At 40.0% G+C, this 24,469-nt stretch overlaps 1 protein-coding gene and 1 non-coding gene across 2 annotated transcripts in view; both read right to left on the bottom strand.

The window, feature by feature from the left end:
• SEMA4B (semaphorin 4B) overlaps positions 1 to 24,469 on the bottom strand; it is a 186,297-nt gene that overhangs the window by 13,239 nt on the left and 148,589 nt on the right. The window contains exons 4-5 of the mRNA XM_075273318.1: positions 3,600 to 3,751; positions 3,449 to 3,511 (exon numbers count right to left, since the gene is read on the bottom strand). Of these exons, the coding sequence (XP_075129419.1) occupies positions 3,449 to 3,511; positions 3,600 to 3,751 (215 nt within the window). The remainder of the gene's footprint in view (positions 1 to 3,448; positions 3,512 to 3,599; positions 3,752 to 24,469) is intronic.
• LOC142205357 (U6 spliceosomal RNA) lies at positions 9,472 to 9,578 on the bottom strand. Its single transcript, XR_012716371.1, has one exon. It is a non-coding gene; the product is annotated as a U6 spliceosomal RNA (small nuclear RNA).

The raw sequence follows: 24,469 nt of genomic DNA, 5'->3' as shown, positions 1-24,469 counted from the left end.
TTTCTGTATCATTTTTTATGGTTTTCTACATTGGTTTGCTATAGTTTATTCTGTTGAAATCTAGTGAATATAAAATTGGCCCATGGTCATGGGATATACAGTCCATGGTCATGTGATATACAGTCCATGGTCATGTGATATACAGTCCATGGTCATGTGATATACAGTCCATGGTCATGGGATATACAGTCCATGGTCATGGGATATACAGTCCATGGTCATGTGATATACAGTCCATGGTCATGTGATATACAGTCCATGGTCATGTGATATACAGTCCATGGTCATGTGATATACACACAGATGCACAGCTCGTTACCAGGCAGAGGTCTGATTACTGTGGAGTGACTATATTGAGTTGTGCACCTGTATGTTCATACATTACCATGTACAATATATCATATGACAATGGACTGTATGCCATATGACCAGGGACTGTATACCATATGACAATATACTGTATACCATATGACAATGACCTGACAGCAAGCAGAAATCTATAAAACCAGAAGGAATTGATACAGAAAGTATATTGGAAAATTGTACAACTTTGAATTATACAAACCATAACATTTGTCTCTCAGTATTTGCCTAAAACTGGACATCCCCTTTAATAGGCAAGTTACTACCAGTACTTTGGGTCTTACATTTTCTGGGATCTGTTCCTTCCAGAGCCCATTCCATTTTCGAACCAGGAGCTTTACATTAAGCAAGAGCTCTACATTTTGTATTTGTCCTTCTACGGCTGTACTTTTGTAACCAAACTTTTGACCTCTTCAGTAGCGACTCTCTTGTGCATAGTGGGTCAGTATGAGTCAGCACAAGTTGCAAAATTCAGCCAATTGCCCAATAATGGCTGCAATATTGCTAATGAGAGAAGCCTGAATTACCAGATATGAAACGAACTCCACGGCATCGAACATCTGAGAAATCTATATTGTCTAAATGACACCTCCCAAAGATCTTCCTACACAACAGATGATGCCTCGTAATTATATTATACAATGAAAAGTACACAAATTACATAATTTATTATCCCTCATCATTAATATAAAAGTGCATCTTCTTAGGTGGTGATATATTTGCTGCCATTGATTATTTGGTGATACATCGGTGTTACGCTAGGTTCACACCTGCGTTCAGCCTTCCGTTCTGTGCTTTCCGTCTTCTGCATGCCAGAAGACGCAAAGCACAGACCGGGTCCGGCCGTGAGCGGCGGTGAGCGTTTTATGCTCTCCGCCGCGAAACCGGATTTTTTAATCCGGACACAGAGTACTGCATGTCCGACTCTGTGTCCGGATTATAAAACCCGGTTTCGCGGCGGAGAGCGCAAAACGCTCATTGCCGCTCACGGCCGGACAGCTTTCTCACCCATTCAAATGAATGGGTGAGAAAGACTCCTGCAGGTTTCCGTATCCTGCTCTGTTTTATGCAGGAAACGGAAACCTGCAGTACGGAGAGGGCAACGCAGATGTGAACGAGCCCTTAATAATATAAGTATTTATTAAAATAAATCAGGATCAGAAACCATTGGGGTGACACATATGCAGTAACCGGAGACATCTGGCAGGTGGAGCACCATTTTACAACATGCTAGCTCTTTTTCATACATTTTCTGTACCTATACATGAATATGCAGCCACAGATTGTCATTTTAACAGTGTTTGCCATACACAAGCAGATTTGTACAAACACACGACACAAACCATTTAGCTCCTGTTTACCAGTTCATATTTAAGAAAGAGGTCAGGTACAGTGCACATGCAAATAGCACTCCATGCAGAGGATACGTGTAACAAGGGTGTGGTTGGACTTTGGACAATGAATATGTATTCTCCGTCTTAATAGTCTCAAGCTGTGGGGTTGTAAAACCACAGATGACTTTTTCAGAAAAGAAGAGTTTATGCAATTTATGTTAAAGGAAATGAACAAGAAAAAAACATAAGAGAACAAAAATAATAAAATGGGTATTTAGAAATAATACATGTTATGTGGAAATGGCTTTCCATGCGTGATGTTTAATGTACAGATATAGTCATATATAGGAAAATATTGGAAAACTGGTAAGATCTGGACCAAAACGTTCTATGTATGCTGGATTTTAGCTGAGTACAGATTCCACTAAACCAGAACATGTTTCTAACTCTCAGAATTCAGATCTCTTTATACTAGCGTTACATAATGATAAATGGTATCATGCTCCAAGAGGCTAAAGTGTAAATCTAGTCTCTACAAAAGGAGCAAAAGTAACATCTTCCATATTGTGATTCGATTTTAATGGTTTTTCTGTAACATACTTGGATACATTTACCAATGTGATTATCAGTCTACTGCCTTCATATCAAACACCAAGCACCTGCCACATTTTTAGGTTCCGTGCACTTGAATGTTTGCTTTATGATAGCTGTGCTTTTAATGGCTTGCACACTGACCCATTATTTTCTAAGGTCCAATAACATGTCCATGTATTATCATAGGTCCATGTAGGGTCTATGGCAAACTCAAGACAGGTCCTTTTTTTGTGGCCAGGGCATAGTACATGAAATGAATGGGTCCGAAGAAGGCACGGACAGGTGTACCCTGAAAGTGGCTAAGAATGCCCCTGAATGGTTCCTGGAAGCTGCAGTATGATTTCCAACCCCTATTACCCTCTCTGTAAGGTTGATGTTCAATGAAGGAAACACTTTGTGAACCTCTTTTATAGAGGAACCTCATGATGACACAAGAGCGCAGGTATGAAGTACGAAACCTCCTGGGAAGATCACTAATCAGGACCAGTAGGTGATCTTAAGTTTTAGAATGGCACATTATTGCAGCAAAGGCCTCTGGGAAGGTCGGGCATGATGTTAAAGGGAGCGCCCTCTACTGGGCTGCATGACTGAGGCACTGTCTCCCTATACTAACACCATGGGAGACAGATTTGCATATTCGTCCCATGACCCCTCACTGTGGAGCGCCAATGGCTTAATAAGTCTCCATACACCTATATGGTGGTCTCTCCCTAAGGAGTGACAATATCCCCTTAACCTAAGTTTTAGAATGGCCCATCAGAATTGTATTCACAGGAAATGAATATTTGGGTCCCTGTTTTTAACGTTTAATATGCTAGAGTTTGCATACTATGCGTCAGCTAGAAGATATTTGCCAGAAAGCCACCTGGGCCGTTCGCCAGATTGCTGCAGGCTTCCTTCATGCCAGGTTGTGCAAATGGGAGATAGTCACATCCTGCAGCAACGATGCCTCTACTTCCTGTTACTTTAATATAGCATAGATGTTGTAACGTATATTAGTTTTAACTGCAATGTTACTGCTTATATGGGCTTCTTCAATAGTGTCTTTACCTCTGTCCAACTATATCTTGTCATACCATCAATCTCATCAATGGGAATAAAAATGAAGGTCTCGGTATACAGTTAAACATATACGAACTGCGTAAAGAAAAACCTACCTGGGCATCTTTTCCCTTGAAAGTACATTCCTTCTTTTTACTGTCTTCTGCTTTCCATGTTAACTATAATAATAATGAAAAATTGAATTATTACGAGTGACAAGAAGGCTGGCCATGGTCCAAAGACAAAAACAAGTATAAAAGTACCTACCATTGATAGAGATGTAAAGTTTGCACTGTTCAGGGAGAATAGTGTTTCCCTGGCCCCTACATACAGAGTGCTGCCATCTTTACTGAGCAGTAAGGTTGTATAATGGCTGACTCCGTCTGCTTCAAACCTTTTTACTGTCCTTTCTGAAGAACCTACAAACAGGACAAAACACAGTTATTAGTGAAATGCTTTATAATGCAATAAATTACAACATATAATAGACAGATTCATTATGATACTAATTTTAAGCAAAGGTTAGACTCTGGTGAATCTAACATATATTCATTTTTACCAAAGATTTGGACAAAGAACTGGAAACAGGAACCTATCTCCTGAAAAGTAAAATGACTACAATGAAATTATAGTCAAAAGGGGGGCAATTGTAGCCGTCATAACTGGTCATTGGTGTTTAAGAATACCCCGCAGTATTTATTCTCAGTGCTATAAATTGCACAACATTATAGGACAACATATAACAATGTATTGATTTTCCTTTACTGGTAATGGTTTTTTTTTCCAATGGAAAGACATTGCAGGATATTTATGAAGACTAACATAATCAATGCCAGTCTTTATACCCTCCGCATTGGTGGTACAGCTGCCTTCAGTCGCTGGCACTCACGTCTTCCTAAATGAAGCAGCTCTTCCACCAGGTTGTTGTATTTTGATGAAATATACTGTACATCAGCTTGTAGATGGCATAGACTTCATTGATCATTTGCACCAGTAAACTACTGTAAATTATATTAAATCTAGTGCAACTGTCACACCACTTTCATGAAGTTGGAAATGCAAAAATGTCAATTGCGACAATAACCCAAGGTTTGCGACTTTTCTACTCCAAAAATCTGGCTTACACTCAGTAAATCTGGTCCAATGATATTAGCACTTCATGTTAGCTGCACAAGTTCAGAACCATGGCGGGTAGGAGGATCTAATATGGTCCTAGAGACAACCGTGAATGAAGGAATTTATAGAAAAATGTGGGAAGAAAAATAATTGAATATTAAAAAAGAAAAAAAATAAGGAAACAAAATCACAGCTGGAAAATTAGGTGAATAAAAGAAAAGCAGAGTCAGTATTCATAGTATTCATTCCCTCACCAACACATGCGCGGCTCCAATCAATTGATCCCCAGTGGGGCGCTATTCACAACTGACTGGCACAGGATAAACTCTGTCCTTTGAATAGTTTTCCAGTTCATTAATAACCATGAGGTGATCACAATTCCCCTGTGCTAGGAACCAACTTCTCGTTTCCTACGGCAAGCTCCATAGCACATACTCCATGTGCTGCCAGATACAGATCTTTGGCTCAGAAACACAATATCAATATGTTGAGCAGCATGACTGCTGATCTGCTCCAAAGGATGAGACAAAAACCTTCTGGAGCATTCTGTAGCATTTATTAACCATGTGATGGTGACATGATAATGACATACACATATACTAGTCAGAAAATGTCTTCATAGTAGTAATACCAGGAACTTCAGGAGGTCATTGACGTAAAGAAATACAATATTCTCAGTATCATTTTTCTAGCCTTGTGCCACAGTAACCAAGACTAATGTGCTATGGCCATAAATTAATCTCCTCAGTTATGGACTTTGTTGCTCCCACCCCAGGGCCACTACAAACACAAGCAACCCTATGAACTGTATGAGCATCTGCAGGACATTGGCAATGCACATACAATGTGTTATTACTGAATTAAGGGCACATGCTAGCACTATTAACATAAAGATACACATGCGGGTTATTATTCACTTCCAGGGGATTTTTATATTATATATTTCATATCTGGAGGTAACAGCAGGCTGGGGACTTTTTGTAGGAGAGGTCAAGTACCTGGAAATGCCAGAAGCCATAGATGTCTGTGTTGCAAATTTTACAGAGACAAGTCACGGCTGTAAGAAGTGGTTGTGCCGGTCTAGATGGACAAGACGGGAAAAATGAACAATTACAGTCAGAGACGTCACCTGTAAGTCACAAACTCTTTCCTGTATTGTATTCATTAAAATGGTCTGCCGATCCCTGTGTAGAGCTGTATAGTTCCTATATAGGGATAGTAAAGGGTTGGGGGCACATTCCGATGTCTTTGAACCCCTAGATACACCTCTGAATTAGTGTCATGGCAAATAGTGTATTGGTATATAATCATAAAGATATGTAAACATTACTATTAATACCAAACCACAAATTATATTGATCAGAAATTTCTAATTGTCAGCAATATCCACATAAATCATTCCCTAAAGTGCACACGTATGTAGTAATCTACTAACCATAAAATATTACGCCACAGATACCAATCTCACATTGATGCCATTTTCTATATTCTTTGCAATTATACTCTGCTATGTAAGCCCTTATCATATGTTGGTTTATGCTGTTGGTACCCAACTTTGTTTTCATTGGCAAAACAAATCTAATTTTTGCCTTTGGTATCAACATCCCTCCTCCAAACTAATTCTTTTGTATCATTCTAAAACAATTTGTTACATTTGTCCAGTTTAGAAAAACAATTTCAGATTCCTATCAGAGAATTCTAAGATAAGGGAGGGGAGTCCTTTGTTACGGATCTCTTGGCCAGAGTAAAAAGTGGTCACAAGGACTGCGTTTCTTGCTCTCGAGCAATAAATTGACACTTTCTAAGACTTCGTTCACCCTGTGAAGATGCTACACACAATTTCAACAGATGAAACCCAGGTTCTCCAACTGATCATAGCTTATCATTGGGGGTCCCAGTGGGGACAGGGACGGGGGGCAAATTTGAGAGTACAGGACCCATCTAACAAGCTGAGTAGAGAAGTAATTTATATTGCCAATAATACAAATTTCCTCCGTTATGTGCAAAAAATTCTGTACCAAGCCATGCCATGGGAGCTAAACTAGAAGTATGGAGTATAACTACAGTAGACTGTGACACTAAGCCACCTGCAGTAACTCGAATACTCTTCTTTAGAAGATGAATGTGCCAAGCTGACAAGAGTAATGAAGAGAAAACCTTAGAAGAAATTGTTCTGTTCAATGCGCGGGCCTCCTGTGAGGCGCGATCCACAAATGCAGCCTGACCTTTGTCATCTTTCATGCCGCGTTTCACAACATTAGACAGCATTCTGTTATTAGTGTTCATTAGCTTGTCTGAACAGCCTTGACATTTTCCAGTTGTGACTTGTCATAGAAAATAAAGAAGTTCACATGTTACTTGTAGCTTTGAGTATTAAAGCGCTGCTAGTGCGCTTCATGGTAGCAATGGTGGTGAATCAGTGAAGAGAGGGAAAATACTTCAGAAGACATACTGGTGGTACAGAAAATTGTCTGGTTGTAGTAGGCTTGTATTTGTATAACAATAGACTTCAATACCAATGGTAATATCAAGTATGGTCAGCTACAGATCTTTGAAGAATAACAGACCACAGTACCTAACAGTACCTCGTGCTGTAACTTTGGAATGATCATTTTGGATTAGTCCTCATATATATATATATATATATATATATATATATATATATATATATATATATATATATATGTAGGCCCTGTATATTGGCCAAGTTACTTAAAAGTTTGCTGCTGTGTCCAAATTTTTGTCTGTTTTCTACTGATATCAAATTGCACAAAAATGTCCTCTAAATTGTATGGTATTTGGTCTTCCTAGAATGTTTCTAACACAGAAAGGAGTTTTCTGGACTTATAACATCGATAATATATCCTTCAGATGGTTCATTGATCATCGACATCTGAGACAGTCACAAATTTATAAAGCACAGCCACTATACAAGGTATGGCGCTTGGTTGTCTGAGTCTGCACCACTCATCTGAATGCTGCTGATCCATGGGGATCCCGGTTGATGGATCCCCACTGAACTTTGGTGACTTATACAGAGGACCAAAGGGTTTATACAGAAAACTCTTTAAATGGCCATTTACATGAGGTGATCATTTGGCACCTGACCAGCAGTCGAACAATAAGCAATCATTTTCTCTATTGTCATTGACCACATCTTTTCCTAGGACACAACTGATAATAAGCAGCATTTCCCCTCATGTAACAGGAGTTATTTTAGATTCCCAATACCTGGCCCCTATAAATGTGCTGCAGATCACCTGACAAACACTTGTTTGTAGGGCAATTGCATCTTTCATACAATATAGACTATGCTAGATTGTCAACAGCACAACAAGGCAATGCACTCCCAGCAAATGCAAAGTGTATGGGGATGAACAACTCGTAGAGCTCTGACTGCTGCATTTGAATGAAGTAAAGGAGCAGACAATGTTCAGGAACGAATAGTCCTTGGAACTTACTGCTGTGTTGGTTATGAGCAAGGGCCCTAAAAATCATTTCCTAAACAATGGGGAACGTTCCAATACTTATTAAGAAATATTATTGGACAGTCCCTCAGGGTATAACAGAGAATGGCTGACTTTATGAACTCAATGATAATATTGATCTTATCAAAACACTGTTTACAAAGACAATATTTATTTACCGCCATCCACACACATATTATTGTCACAGATGAATGATCATTTTGGAAATGCTACAGGACATCACATCTGGACAGCCTGTATTGTGAATTGAGCTGCTGCCATATTGTGTCAAGGTCTTCCTTCTATTTCCTCTTTACTAACACAGTCTTGTAATAGCGGAGTACCGGCCCATCTGGCTAACAAGTCTGCTTCACATTTGTTCTGAATACAGATTAATTAGAAAAAGCAAACATCAGTTGTGGTTAAAGTTGGAGAAGCAACACAGGAAGAATATTGTACCTCCTTATTGATTCAGTAATAAAAATATTGCTCGGAATTTTACGGAATTATTTAGAATTTGTACAAACATCTGCAATCCTAAATACTGTTTTCTTTTTTATAAGAATAGATTTAATAAAAATGTATCCAATATTGATATAAAAAGAGCTGACAGATATAACTGATTGTAGCCTTGCTATCCTTTTATTCAATGGCAATACAAATACAGCCATGCACAGCTAAACATTGCCAGATGCAGCAGGGAGAAGAAAGAACACCCATTTTACCATATTAATGGTTGATTGTAGCCTAAAATGTAAGTTATGGAAGAATATAGTCCCTTTTCGCAGAATCTCTATTAGGTTAAGACAGCAACATGGTTACATGGGGAAAAGTTGCACTAAAGTCAAGTCACTAAAATTTCTGTGTACCTCTATAGTATTGCATTGAGACATATGACATCATAAAAAATCCACAACTGCTGGATTTTATTTGCACGTGGCCTGCAATTTATTTATTTATTTTATCATAGACATAAATGTCAAGTCAAAGGTAACTGCAACTCACATGCAACACATCTAAAAAAGTAGCATAACAGTAAGTCACACAACTCTTTTAGTCATATGATATCTGTACAACTTTGTGTTGTGCGAAATGTGTAGACTTTAGAGGTTTCCTGATGGACCTTGGATTGACAATAACCAGTTTGTTCAATATTAGAATTAGAATTATCACATCATGGAGAATACAATACAATAATGTATTTACTAAAACAGGCATATCAGGAGAGCTCACAGATACTGTTTAATCCTACAGTGCACTGTTACAGCCTCGCAACTTAAGGCTGAGGCCCAGGGGTTATGTTTCAGCTGCCCAATGGTTACCCCCTCTGCATCTTCAGCTGTTAACAGTATACCTTACTTATGCATCTCTCTTTGCTGTGTCCTTCACAGATGCCATAGATACCTCAAGACAATAAGTGGATTTTTAAGTCATGCTGAAGAATGCATTATGTTCACTATACTAGTTTGGGTTCATAATGAAAATAAAAAGTAAAACAGACATTAAAGAGTGTCAGACAGTCGAAAAACACACTTAAATTTTCTTTTTTTTTTTTTTTTATTATGGAACGCTTCACGAATTTGCGTGTCATCCTTGTGCAGGGGCCAAGCTAATCTTCTCTGTATCGTTCCAATTTTAGTATATGTGCTGCCGAAGCGAGCACTTAAATTTTCTGTTAAGAACCCAATGGGAACATTATTTTGCACACTGAACAGGTCGGCGCTATATACATGCATAAAATTAATGTTTTTTTTGTGTTTTTCCAGGAGATCAGGAACTGCAGTCTTGAGACCCAACTTGTTTTAAGTAGCACAAGAGACACATCACAAAAGACAGAAAATGACATCATTATTCTTTAGCTAAGGAGACTGGAAAATGGGATTGCAATCCTTGTAATGTTCATGATTCCTCAGCCTCTTCCCTAATCATAGTTGAGTACTCAATTACATGGGATAGTCCGCTGGTCTTCACTTCTATAAATATTCAGCAAGTTTCATTTCACAGATCCCCCCCATACATATTAGTCCGCTGAGCCTCCCAAACTCTGATTGTTCAGCACCATGCAGAGCCTCATTCAATGCAGTTTACTGTAGTGCCAATCTTGAAAATTTACCAGCCCGCAGGGACACAGCTTTCTCTGAAAGAGATGTGTTACTCTTTGATGCTCTACAGAGTTTAACGAAATGTAATTTACAAACCGTGAAAATCCTTTCCTGTCCTGGCGTCAAGGGACAAAACCTTACTGCCTTACCGATTTGCCGTGTCCTTTCAAGGAACCACTTGGAAATTCACAATATTTCAGAGTGCAAGTAATGTTTCTTTCTCATTTTGTCTTTGGCACAGAGGACTGCACTAATTTTAGGCAAAACACAAGTTTTATGAGTTCTGATCCTGGCATTTGGCCCAAATAATGTACACACTTGCGAGTGCAGACACATATACATACACACAGAACGGGTAAAAGCGACTAATGCACTTGGGCTTCCATCTCTGTAGTGTTGCCATGGGAGTACTACAAAAAGGTTTACTTGTGTATTGTGCCTTTAAGAGTCAACGTGCATATTTGCTGAGTCGATGGTACAAATGAGAAAATTCTGGGTAGGAAGGAGAGGGCACACATAGACTTCCCTACCGCTCCAATTGGAAAGGAGGAAGGAGAGTGATGGGAAGCTAAGAGACAGAGGCTCAAGTTAGGCTGGTACATACCTACTCAGAGAGACACTTATGTGTTGTTCTGCAGTCAGATTACCTTGTGGAAGTAAAAGTGTACAAGACCATGAAATGAGGTTAAAGTTACATGGGCCTCATATCTACAAGCCTGCCTGTGGCCTCAGGTTAAACAGGGCAACCTTGAGAAACTACACCCTGCAGCTGGGAACTTGTAGAAAGAGTTGTGGACTTCAGAGTGAGCGTAGCATATTAGTTAGGCTGAGTTCACACAGGGTATTTTGGTCAGGATATTGAGGCCGTATTCGCCTCAAAAGCCTGACCAAAAAGACAGCTCCCATTGAAATCAATGGGAGCCAGTCAGGTCTTTTTTTCCGGGAGCCATTTGTTCTGACTCCTGGAAAAAAAGAACGGACTTGCTCATTCTTTAGGCCGATTCACCTTGCGAATCCACCTGAAGACACTCCCTCTTCCGACACGGCCCATTCATTGGGCCTAATTTGGAGCGGAGTGCGCAACTGGACGCAGGTGCACTTCATCGGCATCCAGTCGCAGCTACCCATTTTTTGGTCCAGAAACTGAGGTGTTCTCCGCCTTAGCCTTAAGTGTAAGACTTCCTCAACAAAGGAGATGTGGATGGCCAATTGGAATACCATCAACCAACTCAGCCTCAGGCCTCAGTGGTTACTCTTAAAGAATTGTACCTTCAGTACCTGGATGTTGTTAAAAGTTACCCTGTTCTATATCAGTTAAATGCTTCTACAAAATTCCCATCTCCTGAGTCTTGACTACATGACCATCATAGGCAGTCCTATTACCTTGTGGATTACAATCATTAAGATATGCCCAGGGGGGAACTACTACTACCACCAACAGACACCCTGCAAGTCTCCTCAGCAGAGCAACAGTTTGGGAGGAGAAGTAGAGATCTTGATCAAGATTAATGCCACTAGAGTGTTACTTATTGTTCCCATTACCATCTCAACAACTTGCTCTGGTATCACTGGTCCAGCGATGACACCAATGATCCCTTCATGGCCACTGCTGCCAATCACTGATTTCAGTAGACACATGCAGTACATGACTGCTCTGTGATGTCACCACTAGAGTACTGGTACCAGAGACAGAGAGAACTGGGCCCCCATGGCTACGAAACCAGGGAGAAGAATAGGCAAGTTACACTTAAGGTATAACTTGGGTACACAAATGATATATTGACATATACAATTATTCCTCAAAAGCAAGAGAGTTTACTAGGAATATAATACACATGCTTTCCAAATTCACAGACAATGCAGGAAATATCCCTGATCCCAGCTGCTTGGTGTTTTGTGGATAACCAGCTTTATACATAATCCGTGCAGGCCATGTACGTGTGCAGGCTCTCCGCAGCAATCCCTCCCTGGGTGTAATAATTAACTTTCACACTGATTAACACATGCTTCATCATCAGCCAGAGAGATTAGGATACACACCAGAAACCTCAAGGAGCAAAGTGCATTTGCTTTGCTCTGTAGAGCATGTAAGGGACATGAGGAAGGAAGTCGCTGCATGTCACCTGACACTAGACAGGAGGTACATTTACCTCCCCCCAAGAAAAATCACATGTAAATTAACTTGAAATTGGCAAGTCTATTTGGCTATTTCTACTTATAGTATATCCTATATTGCATGTGGCCACCTAGCATTTCTGTTATGAATTGCAGTCTGTCAGGGGCTTTGCTTGCATGTCGTAATAGCGTATTGAATCTGTTTCATTAGAAATTGGAGTTCTTAAGCAAACTTTGAGCTAAAATAAGGTGTATCAATAATCCATTAAACCAATCATACACTTGAGATGCTGAAGAAGACCATGAAATGAGTTAAAAATTCCAAGGGCCTCATATCTACAACCATGCCTGTAGCCTCAGGATAAACAAGGCAACCTTGAGAAAGTACACTCTGCAGCTGGCAACTAAAAACACTAAAACACCAGAACCACTGAAGAGAGAGCTGTATGTCCTCTTGCAGTTGCTTAGCCCTGGTGTGAACAAAAGATTCGGCATACAGAAATCCAATATGCTCAGTCCGTCTTCTTCCACTATTTAAAGAGGACCTTTCACCACTTTTGGGCACATGCAGTGTTATATACTTCTGGAAAGCTGACAGTGCGCTGAATTCAGCGCACTGTCGGGCTTTCCCAATCTGTGCCCGATGTAAAGAGCTTACGGTGCCTGTACCGTAGTGCTCTATGGTCAGAAGGGCGTTTCTGACCATTAGCCAGAGACGTCCTTCTGCCTCGCGGCGCCAATCGCGCTGTGCTGTGGAGCGGGGAGGAACGCCCCCTCCCTCTGCTCACACTGCTCGTCCATAGACGAGTGTTATCAGCAGCGGGAGGGGGGAGTTCCTCCCCGCTCCACAGCACAGCGCGATAGGTGCCGCGAGGCAGAAGGACGTCTCTGGCTAATGGTCAGAAACGCCCTTCTGACCATAGAGCACTACGGTACTGGCACCGTAAGCTCTTTACACCGGGCACAGATCGGGAAAGCCGACAGTGCGCTGAATTCAGTGCACTGTCAGCTTTCCAGCAGTATATAACACTGCATGTGCCCAAAAGTGGTGAAAGGTCCTCTTTAATGTTGGTAGACAGTTTGGAAGGCTGTGTTGAATCAGAGGCATGAATCTCCTGGGCCAGATGCTAGATCTCTTTAACCTGTGCCATTTAGAATAGTGGTATATTTTAGGTGTTACAGGGCCCCTCTGAGGTTGGGGCTCAGTAGTAATTGATATGCGCCTGTGTTGACTACTATCTTGAGTGTATGACCCGGCTGCATTTAGAAAGGTGTCTGTTCTGGAAACATTTGTATTACAGTAAAGCATTGCTTATTTTCTTAAGTACATATTTACTTTACCAGTTTACCTTTCCTCTCACGATTTAATACAACATGACACTCCACTTTCTTGGAGGGACCTACAGCATCCTGATTTTCCTGGTGAATGAATATAATGCGAGAGCTTTTATGACACTTAGACTAGTCTGAGAGCGCAGACCGGTACATGGGAAATCTTTATTAAATGATATATGTCACTTACGGCCAAACAAAGGATCTGCAAATCTGTCTGACCGGAAAACAATTGTTGAGTGATATGGAAAAAGCTGTACAATGTAAATAATGTTCATCTGGAAAATGGTCCCAACACACAGGATTCTCTGTCTGTCGTGTACAGTATACCCAGCTTCACAGCCTAGATAACACAAAGGATTAAGCTGCTATCTAAAGGCCATCGCCAAAAAAGTGGAGTCAACAGTTCAGCATAGGGCCTCCGCCAATAAATGTAGTGGACAGATAAGTCACACACAGGATAACAGAGGTCATATGTCCATTGAGATTTAGGCAAATCTGATTGTATCGCTAGTATCGTTCTTCAGTATAAAAGACAACTTTTATGCTATTCGGCCATTATTTGTCTTGGACTGTATTACATCTATTCAGTACCATATAAAAGCCAGGACAGAATCTGCACTTTATACAATTGTCTCGGTATTGCTCTGCACTCTGCCAACCGGTTCCTCTGTCATCTAATACTGTGCTACTCTGTAACCTTCAGGCCATTATCCAGTGTGTGAATAGATCACTATATAAACCTGCTACCCACTTCTGTGCCATTCATTTACTCATGTCACTACACATCAGCCAAGATTTCCTATGGTTTTACTGGAAACAGATTAACTCACCATTCATTAAATATGTGAAAGGGAAATCGCTAGTGCAGAAACATTGCTAAAAGGGAAACTTCACATCAACGGTCGGAACAAAACAAAGAAATAAATGAGCTCTGGAAATTTCTGGGAAGTTCCAAGATCCTTCTAATTGTTAATGAAGCATCTACAGTAGTGATGAATGGTCTATACCACATCAGGGGTGAATCGGTAAATGGGAAATAGCAAAAACTGCTATATATATATATAGAAAATAAATGTATATATAAATGAATTAAAAAAACTTTTCTAGCCTCTGATATTGCTTAAAGGGAACTTGTCACTATGACATGTAGTGTAATCTGCGGGATCTGTTATAGAGCAGGAAGAGCGGAGCAGACTGATGTATATTTTTATGGTAAATGATGATTGTTTAGGAACAATAAGAGTCCAGTGGGCGGTCCTATCAGTGACTGACAGCTATCTGTGTATGCACACTCATAGAGGAGGCGGTCATTCACTGATAGGACCACCCATTGGACTCAATTATTGTTTCTTAGCACAGAAAGAGCAAAGAAATTAATGAATAAATGACAGATCATAATGAGTCATGCTTTTTTCTGTAGTGTGTGGATGGGATGTGTGTACTTTGCAGCAAGTTATAGTCATAGAAGAATCACTTGCAGTTAACCATTTATTCTTCCATGGCCAACCTGCTGAAAACATATATGTGGCCTTAGCCTAAAGGGTTTGTTCCATGATCACTCTGGTTCTTACCTATCTCATAATGTGGAATATTTATGCTGTAATCTTGGATCCTTGCTGGATTCTTAGCCAATATGATGGTATACAATGCACAGGGAAAGCGTTCAACTTATTCTTTTTGCAACGAATATAAAACTGTACCTTGCTGCTGGACTAGAGGTTTGCAGTATAGGAGAACATGTTATATACTACTATATATATAGCCTGCATTTCTCTTATTTATATTACAGAATGTATCTGGGCCTTATCAATGGCAAGATCACGGACGCTTTTTTTTTTTTTTTTTTTTTTTAGCATCCTGCTCCAACCTTTGCAGAACTAGGGTTCTAGTTAGAACTAGTACTAGTTAGCACTGTAGCCTGTTACTAGTTAGCACTGTAGCCTGTTACTGTTACTAGTTGGCACTGATACTTGTTGCTGTTACTAGTTAGCACTGTATCCTGTTACTGTTACTAGTTGGCACTGTAGCCTGTTACTGTTACTAGTTGGCACTGTTACTTGTTACTGTTACTAGTTGGCACTGTTGCCTTGTAGAGCTGGAGCCCTGGGTTCAAACCCACAAATATGATATATATTGCATAAAATCACAGCCAGGCTTAAAGGGAGCTACTATAATATTGCTTCACATAGCAGGTATGAGACACATGAAGGTGTATTTACTTGTTCAGGTTTTTGCATGCATTTTTTTTAAACCTAAAACTAGGAGAGGATCATTATGGGAGACAGGGTGAAAAGATACTACTATGCTTTTCAGAATTCACTCCTTGACAGGCCAACATCTGTGCCCTGCATTGTGATCCCTACTTCAGTATAGTAAGAGCAATCTGCAGATGTGTGTGACATAATACCATAGATCTACTAAAGGTTACCACATCAGTTATTGACCTCATCACTTGTTTATACTGAACATTTTCTGGAGAATTTGTCACAACAACCATAGATCTACTGTAAGTTACCACATCAGACCTCATCTCTATTTATTGTACATTTTCCCAAGAATTTGTCTTTCTGCCACTTGGAAGAAAATAACCACAAACTATGAAAATATGAAGCAATATTAAATTCTCTGAATTTCTGGCCAATTTGTACATCATGTACGGATCCAGACAGTGATAGAGATAATGTATTGTAGAGTTTTGAGCTCAGTCACATGGGGCGTTTCTGGACCATTTTCCAAGAACAAAAGCAACTTTCTAAACTTGTAAATGAGTTCATGTGAAGTGTTCCCAAGTGTTTTCTCAATTCTATGTGCAAATTATAGAGCGTTTTATAGTTTCAAAGCTAAGGTTTTTTTTTGTGTGGCTGGAAAAAGCATTAAAATGCTTGTGTGACACACTTCATAAGTTATATACTGCACCCCAAGGTCTTCCACACTTTAATCACGAAAATAAATCTGCCTTAGACATGCAAAGCAAAAGGGCACGGGTCCTGGAAAACCACAGAAGCTATTTCTGCTTTATATGTAGCCCTTGTGAAGAAGTTATATTCTCACATATTAAGCATTCTTCTACTCTGGTGTAGCAGCATTGTAAAGTCACAGCCCCCTGATCTGCATAGCCATGCACTGCATGCATTTCTAGTTGTGGCTAACATTGCAGTTTACTGTACAATCCTTCAGTCTCATGGCAAGTCTGAATGATAACAGTGTGAGTTTCCACCATCACAGATAGTCCCCTGAATGGAAAGTTGCCTGCCACATGTAATGATCTACCAAAGAAAGAATCCACTTTACATAATATAACATGGCAGTAGGCTCCAGGTCATAGAGGGGTTCCTGAGTGTGTGCGTCCTAATAGGGCATTTGGGAAAATCTAATTCAAATTTTTGTTTATTTTTGGGCCTATTCACACTTTGTTTTATATTTGATATGTATGCACTGACCCATAAGCCCCCCATGTACTGAGTGTATGCCAAAAAAGTGATGCCATGAGGACCAAAACCAACCAGTGGAATAGAGAAAGATCCATGTTTACCCAAATAGGAGTAAAACATTCCTTTATTCGTCCGTACCAGAACACAGTGTGATCTTTCTCTATTCCACTGGCTGGTTTTGGTCCTCATTAAATCACTTCAGAAGACTTCTTAATGACGGCGACCCTGCTGCTGCTACAAACCCACCTCTATGCAATAACATCTCTGAACTTCAGGGAGTTGTGACTTTTTCACCACCCAAAAAGGTGAGCAGCCATAAACCACCTGTAGGAACCTGAGTTTTCACAATCAATGGCTGACGTATGCCTCTGTGGCATTAGCTGGAGGATCGTGTTGGAGGTGTATTTCAAGGAATACTCCAGACTAAGGGTCCGTTCACAGGGAGTAAACACGCGCTCATTTTGGTAAAATACACGAGTAAAGAATACACGTGTAAAAATAAGACTCCCATTGGCTTCGATGACATTTCACACCTCTGATGCATAGATGTGAACAGAGCTCCATGTAAGGGAGCCTTCACATGGAGTAAACGTGCATGTACTTTTTCAAAATACACGTGTAAAAAGACACATGTAAAAATAAGACTCCCATTGACTTCAATGATATTTTTTTACACGTGTGTACTCCGTGTGAAGGCTCCCAATAAGCCAACACACTACAAAACTCTACCTACTCTGTAATATTTGAGCGATTTCTATAAATAATGACGACATATAAAGCTAACACATACAAGAACAGAGCACAAATTATCAATAATATACTATAAATAATATACTTTTTTTAACCCCTTTACCTAGGGATGGCTCATGTAGTGAGCAGAGAAAGAACACACGATACAATACATCTTTATAGCACACAGCCCTGCCCAACTGTCTTTAAACAGGTCCTTATATTGTAGATTATATCGCAGTCAAGGAAATAATTGTTCAGCCAAAGAAACGTGTTAGAACATGGCCTACCCCTCCCAGGTAAAACCGATCAATGCAGGATCTTAGCTCGCTCTCCGAACGCAAACAACACGCTGTCTGCAGCTAACCAGCAACTTGTCAACAATTCATTGGCTTTCTTGCCAGCCCGAAGCTAAAGGGTTAATGGCTATCAAGCCTCATAAACAAATAAAGCGCTCAGAAAAGGTTTGCACACAAAAGTTATCCACAGCTTCTCAGGCAATGGCTGCAGTTCCTCTTAAGTTCAATTATTTTATAGCTGCCCTGTTATATCATGGTCATAGTCTACAAGGTAAATGCATGAAGTATAGAGGAGTGTCTGGCGTCCTATGACAGCACAGTCTGGGGCCCTGTAAAATAAAATTAAGAACACCCATACTTATTTGTCGCGGCAGCGACTCAAACATTGGAGGGTTTAGGTACCAGTTACACAAATATATTATAATACAGCATAAACACAAATGGCCTAATATAGGCATATCATCAGAAGTACTCATTTTTATTCTAAATATAGTTATTGGTATCATAATGACAAAAATGTTGATTTGTGGGAAAATTCCATATCTTAGTACCACTTATCCTTTGGGATCTATAATCTGCTGAGGGGCTTTATGGCTTTAAAGGAACAATTCTGATTAGGACAATATGTGAGCAAAGTGGTTTTCATGAAGTTCTGTAACATATATAAGTAGACTAACAGTGAATCTACCCTATAAATATAGGGCCAATCTAGGGGATTGAGAGGTAACAGACTAGCACATTAGACTTAACATCGGAAGGACTGGTTGATTCTCTAAGGGTAAGTTCACACGGGGTTTCTTGGTCCGGAATCTGAGTTGGAGGCCGCCTCAGGTTCCGGTCCAAAATACGGGTAACTGCAAATGGATGCCGATGCAGTGCAAATGAATGGGCCTAGTCGGGAGGGAGTGTCTTCAGGTGGATGTCGTGAGCAGACTCTCCCTGAAAGAATGAGCATATTGCTTCTTTTTTCCAGAAGCCGGAACAAATGGCTCTCGGAAAAAAGAACTGACCAGCTCCCATTGATTTCAATGGATTGATTTCATTGATTTCAATGGGAGCCCTCTTTTTGGTCAGGATTTTAAGGAGGATATGACCTCAAAATCCTGGCCAAAAAACCCAGTGTGAACTTACCCTAATATACATGATATATTTTCCCTGCATTCATTTGACATATGTTAGGGTTAAAAAGGATTGGATGTTGCGTTTCAACATATCCAACCCTTTATTATTAAAGGAGATAAGCTGCCAAGCATATTTGACAACAATTTATTGCCCTTTCCCCAAGAGAACTGAACCTCCATATGTATGACGCACCTGTTCATAGAAATATAGGAGTCTGTGTGCTATACATTAAAAAACAAATAAATAACATATAGCACATGGACCAACACATAGGGTTGTGTGCATGAAGCCTTAGCTGACTGTCTCGACCAGATTATTAGTCCATGCAAAAACAGAATAAAAACTATAGACTTCTTCTATGCTGTCAGGCAATATTATCTTTCATATACATTAAGAGAAACCCATACATAGACGCATACATAGCAAGTTCCCAGGTGCACCGACTACCTGAGATTCATCCAGCTCTTGCCTATAGCTGACACTAGATTTATCAGGCTTCTATACTGTCAGCAGGCTAAGCTAAAGCAATAAAACAGTAAAGATCCACATTTATTAACTGTATGTAACTGGAGAACATTGTGAAATATCAATGACCTCCGTGTTTCTATATATACATTTATACAGTCAATTAAGAAGCTTGATATCATAAATTTCTATTATTATTTCCTTATATAAGTGACACTAATAAAAAGTCTACCATGAGGAGCACAATGTTTTTCGGTACAGACAGACAAGTCATGGTAAAAGCATCTAGACATGTGAGCAAGCGATCTCCACCTGCAAAATAAGAACCCTGGGAGAGTTCATCCACCCATGTGTAAGAATAAACCCATCTACTTGCATGCTGAGAGCTTGGATCACACTTGGGGCTTTAATGTGGTTAGAATTGTTCCTCCTTCCCATAAAAAAAAAAAACACACAAAAACCCAAAAGGAAACAATACTAAAAATAATCAAAATATATTCACATTGCCCATATGTTTAACGCTTTCTTGCAAAACCCAGATCTATGGAAATGCATTAAGCGTTTGCGCTTACAAAGTGTCCGCCATCATCTTATGATTTTGTCTCTCCAGTATATAAATACAGGACTAGCTGCAGCCATTCATTGGAATATTGTAAGGCGAACCAACATTCAGTGTGGTTAACCATATCAGAATGTATATCAATAAGACATTGCTGAGGATAACGTGTTAGATCATCTAAATTAGGGTTGATTCACACTAGCGCTTGTATTCCGTCTGCAAGGAGTCCGCATGGAGACCCCCCCAGACGGAATGCAATCTCAATTTTTACACTGAAGACTATAATGGGCTCTGTGTGCTTGCCGCGCACTGCCCGCAGGAATGAATTGTGCGGGCAGTGCGCGGCAAGCACACAGAGCCCATTATAGTCTATGGGCTCCGTGTGCTTAACTGCACAGCGCTTGCATTAGCGTTGGTATTCCGTCCAGGGGAGTCTCCATGTGGACTCCTTGCGGATGGAGGACAAACGCTAATGTGAACCGGGCATAATGTGATACAATGAATGAATTGCTTGAGATAGCCACTCTGACCCAGAGATTAGATACTCTGGGCTTCTCAGTCAGTCCTATGCAAGAGACAGCTATTACAAATAAAGCTTTGACAGATCGTAGTTAGATTCATCTACAGAAAAAAATATATTGCCAGATCCAACCAATTTCTGCAGGGTTGAGCACGATCTTCATTTGTTTCATTGCCCTCAGATTGGCGCAGAAATCCTTATCCGATTACTTTCCTCAACATTCACGGAGTAAACGCGCGTGTATTTTGGCATAATACACGTGTATAAATAAGACTCCCATTGACATTTTACACGTGTATTTTGACATGTTTTTTTACATGTGTAAAAAAATGTCATTGAAGTCAATGGGAGTCTTATTTTTACACGTGTATTTTTTACAAGTGTATTTTGCCAAAATACACGCGCGTTTACTCCGTGTGAACGGGCTCTCACACTGAAGCCATAGTTGTCTAACAAGTCTGTATACTTGGGCGATCCATGCGCATGGTTACATGTTTTTAAGCCTTTTGGCAAACAAACTTTGCTATATCCATGGACACAGTTACCGTCTGTATGAGACTTAGATCAGAACTATTCCAAATAATCTGGGCCACATACTTGTGATGAGGGGCTGAACCATGGAAAGCTACACTCAAACAATAATTCTAAGCAATAATGATATATAATAATTATTATTATAATAATAATAGTTCCAAGTAAACTGGACAATAGAATTATAATGGGGCCGAAGAATGCAAACTATAAGCAAAATCAGCTAATACCTCCTCCATGTCTGTAAATGCACTAAACTGCACAGCAACCATCATTTTCTTGGCAGTAAATGTTTTTTCAGCTGCACTGTTACGCCACTGCTAGTACTAATAATATCTATGGTGTGAACTGTGCCAATAACAGTACTGAAGCCCTGCTCCCACCTATGGGTACGGCTGCTGTTCTACTCATTTATGTTGTTATGGGGTGAACTACGGTAAGTATTTCCATAGTCGCATCCTGATCTCATAGCACAGAGCTGATAAGGACCTGACACCCTGCAGTTACAACATCCGTCTCACTTTACTTTCTCTGCTTAGTGCAGCACGAATACTGTCAAATGAAATAACATGCCTTTCATGTAAAATAAAGAAACCACCTGTTGAGAACTGTCGTCTTTTGAAGAACTGTCAAAAATACTATTCTTGTGTTGCTTTCTCTCTATTTTCTGAGAAAGTTAAATGAAGACGAGTATGGTTGCCAATGCAGCCGCGTTCATACAGCTTTCTCACTCCTGCTAGTTATTAGTACATACGACCCCTATCATAGCGCTATAGACAGACTACCCTGGATAAATGCTACACAAACAATTCTTAATAACTTACCATCTCTTGTGTGGTCATTTGTATCCATTACGGTCAAGCAGGGCATGCCCAATTAACAAGGGCAGATATGCAGCTGACAACAACCACTTTTAGGCTAAGGCCCTAAGTTGCGGAAACGCAGTGTTTTACTGTTTTAAGCCTAAGTCAGGAGTGTATGAGACATAAAGGAAGCACCTAGATGTTTTCTTTCTATTTTTGGTTCCTTTTCAAACCACTCCTGACTTTGGCTCAAAAAAATTACAGCAATATCTGCAACGTGAGTCCTTAGCCTTAACACCGCTTTAGCTTGCTTGTTTCTCAGATGATAGGAGAGCCTTTTATACTGGCAATATCAGGATCATTTCTATAAATCATCAGCCATGTAAAAGACCCATATGTTGTCTCTAAGGCTAAGGAAATGTGTCTCGTCCATAAAAGTACCATTTTTGCCATGATATTCAGCTGTGATTCCCAGGCAATGGAACTGGCTTCAACCTTTGTAATGTAAAGGAGAAAAACTGGGTGAACACGTAGCAATAGTTGACATACTACATGTTCAAAACCTGCAGCACAACACACTATATGCTGCAGGTTGTTTTCTGCAGTGTGTGAATGAGGTTTGTGTAACCCCATATACTACACCGCCACCAGTAATTTCACAGTAGCAACCCATTGCAAGGACCCAATATTTCCCACCAGCCTAAACCAGCTCTTCTGGAGGAGAATATCTCTGTACTACAGTGTCTGATGGGACGTGATATATTTTTCTGAAAAATATAGCCAGAATCCAATACAAAAAAAAAAACAAAAAACCTTTATGCCTCCATATAAACCTGGAGACATGCCAAGATACAGAAGGGCCTCATAGACATTAGCTCATGTGTCTGAGGACTATATGACTGACTACTAAATTCAGTCTATATAAAAGTATCAAACATAGTTGCTGTAAATGCTTCATTTTAATCACAATGCAATAGTAAATTCTGACCCAGCCCTTAGTAAATAAATGTCTCAGTACACTACTTCTTGGAGACGTCTTCTTTTAAAATACATTTTCCCATCGCTGAGCGCATCTGCTTGAGTAAGTTACATTTGTGGTTACCATTGATCTTGTTCTTTTTTTATTTGGAAATATCTAGGCCTGTTAACCTTACCAAAACGACTATCCAAACATCCTGAGCGTGAGCAGGAAGAAACCTCTAAAGAAATAAACTGGATTACTACACTTCCCACACAAACTTGAGAGTAGACGACTAAAGCCAAGATACACAGGACCTGCAAATATATATTACTAGACTTCACGTACTATTAGGGTGCATTCACACTGAGTAAACGCTAGCTTATTCTGAACGTAAAACACGTTCAGAATAAGCGGCGTCTAAAGCAGCTCCATTCATTTCTATGGGAGCGGGGATACGAGCGCTCCCCATAGAAATGAATGGGCTGCTTCTTTCACTCCGTGCAGTCCCATTGAAGTGAATGGGGAGTGCCGGCGTGTACGCTCTGGCATGAGCAGAGCTTGCCGTATACGCCGGCACTCCCCATTCACTTCAATGGGACTGCTCGGAGTGAAAGCAGCATCCCATTCATTTCTATGGGGAGCGCTCGTATCCCCGCTCCCATAGAAATGAATGGAGCTGCTTTAGACGCCGCTTATTCTGAACGTGTTTTACGTTCAGAATAAGCTAGCGTTTACTCAGTGTGAATGCACCCTTACTGGTATGTTCACCAACAACATTTTACTATCTATCCAGTAAAACAAAACCAAGTCCTCCGAATGATATCGTCAAATATAATGGTTTGACTATTTTGCTATTGATAGGTCTGTCTGCCTATCTCTATCTATATACAAAGACTCTATATAAAGTAGTATAGTAGAGTATATTGTACCTTGCTTTGCATTATTAGCCTACTGGTCCTAAATTCCATACTATGTCCAGAGCTGCATTCACATTTCTGCAATTCCCAGAATGCAAACCAGCAGGAAACAATCTTTGAATAACCTATTCCTTCCTCTATACATGTGACTATACACAATCATGTGACAACTAGGGGAAAAAATAAAAATGCCGCATGGAAATGCACTAAAGTTTGATGTGAGCAAAAGTCTGTTTTATACAGTGATTTTCTCAGTGTAACATTACATTATTACATTATTGAAGTTTACCTGTAAGCCCAAGGCAACCCCTTTAAGCAGAGTGCCTTTAATGGCTCTAGACTAGTAATATAAATGTGTTTGATGGCACGGATGTCTTTCTGCGGACCTTCTGGCTTACTCCCAGCGCTACAAGTTAATTAGAAGTTAAAAAAGGAACAAGATTCTGTCATTGCCTGTGCCAGGGATACTACAAGTGTCTATTAAATAGATCTAAATCAATCAAAGAGAATTTTCCTTATAACATTTACAAACAGCTCCAGGAAAGAGGGAACAGAGGGAACTACAGCAATATTCTCCATGCACAGACAGTCTGGTTTATGGACACAGAAGGCTGAGAAATTCCGCTTTACAAAAATGACTTTATTACTGGGAAAGTTGCCATGTG

Source organism: Leptodactylus fuscus, chromosome 5 (genome assembly GCF_031893055.1).
Source record: "Leptodactylus fuscus isolate aLepFus1 chromosome 5, aLepFus1.hap2, whole genome shotgun sequence".
In the NCBI taxonomy this organism is placed as follows: Eukaryota; Metazoa; Chordata; class Amphibia; order Anura; family Leptodactylidae; genus Leptodactylus; species Leptodactylus fuscus.
This window is presented reverse-complemented; position numbering and strand designations above follow the sequence as displayed.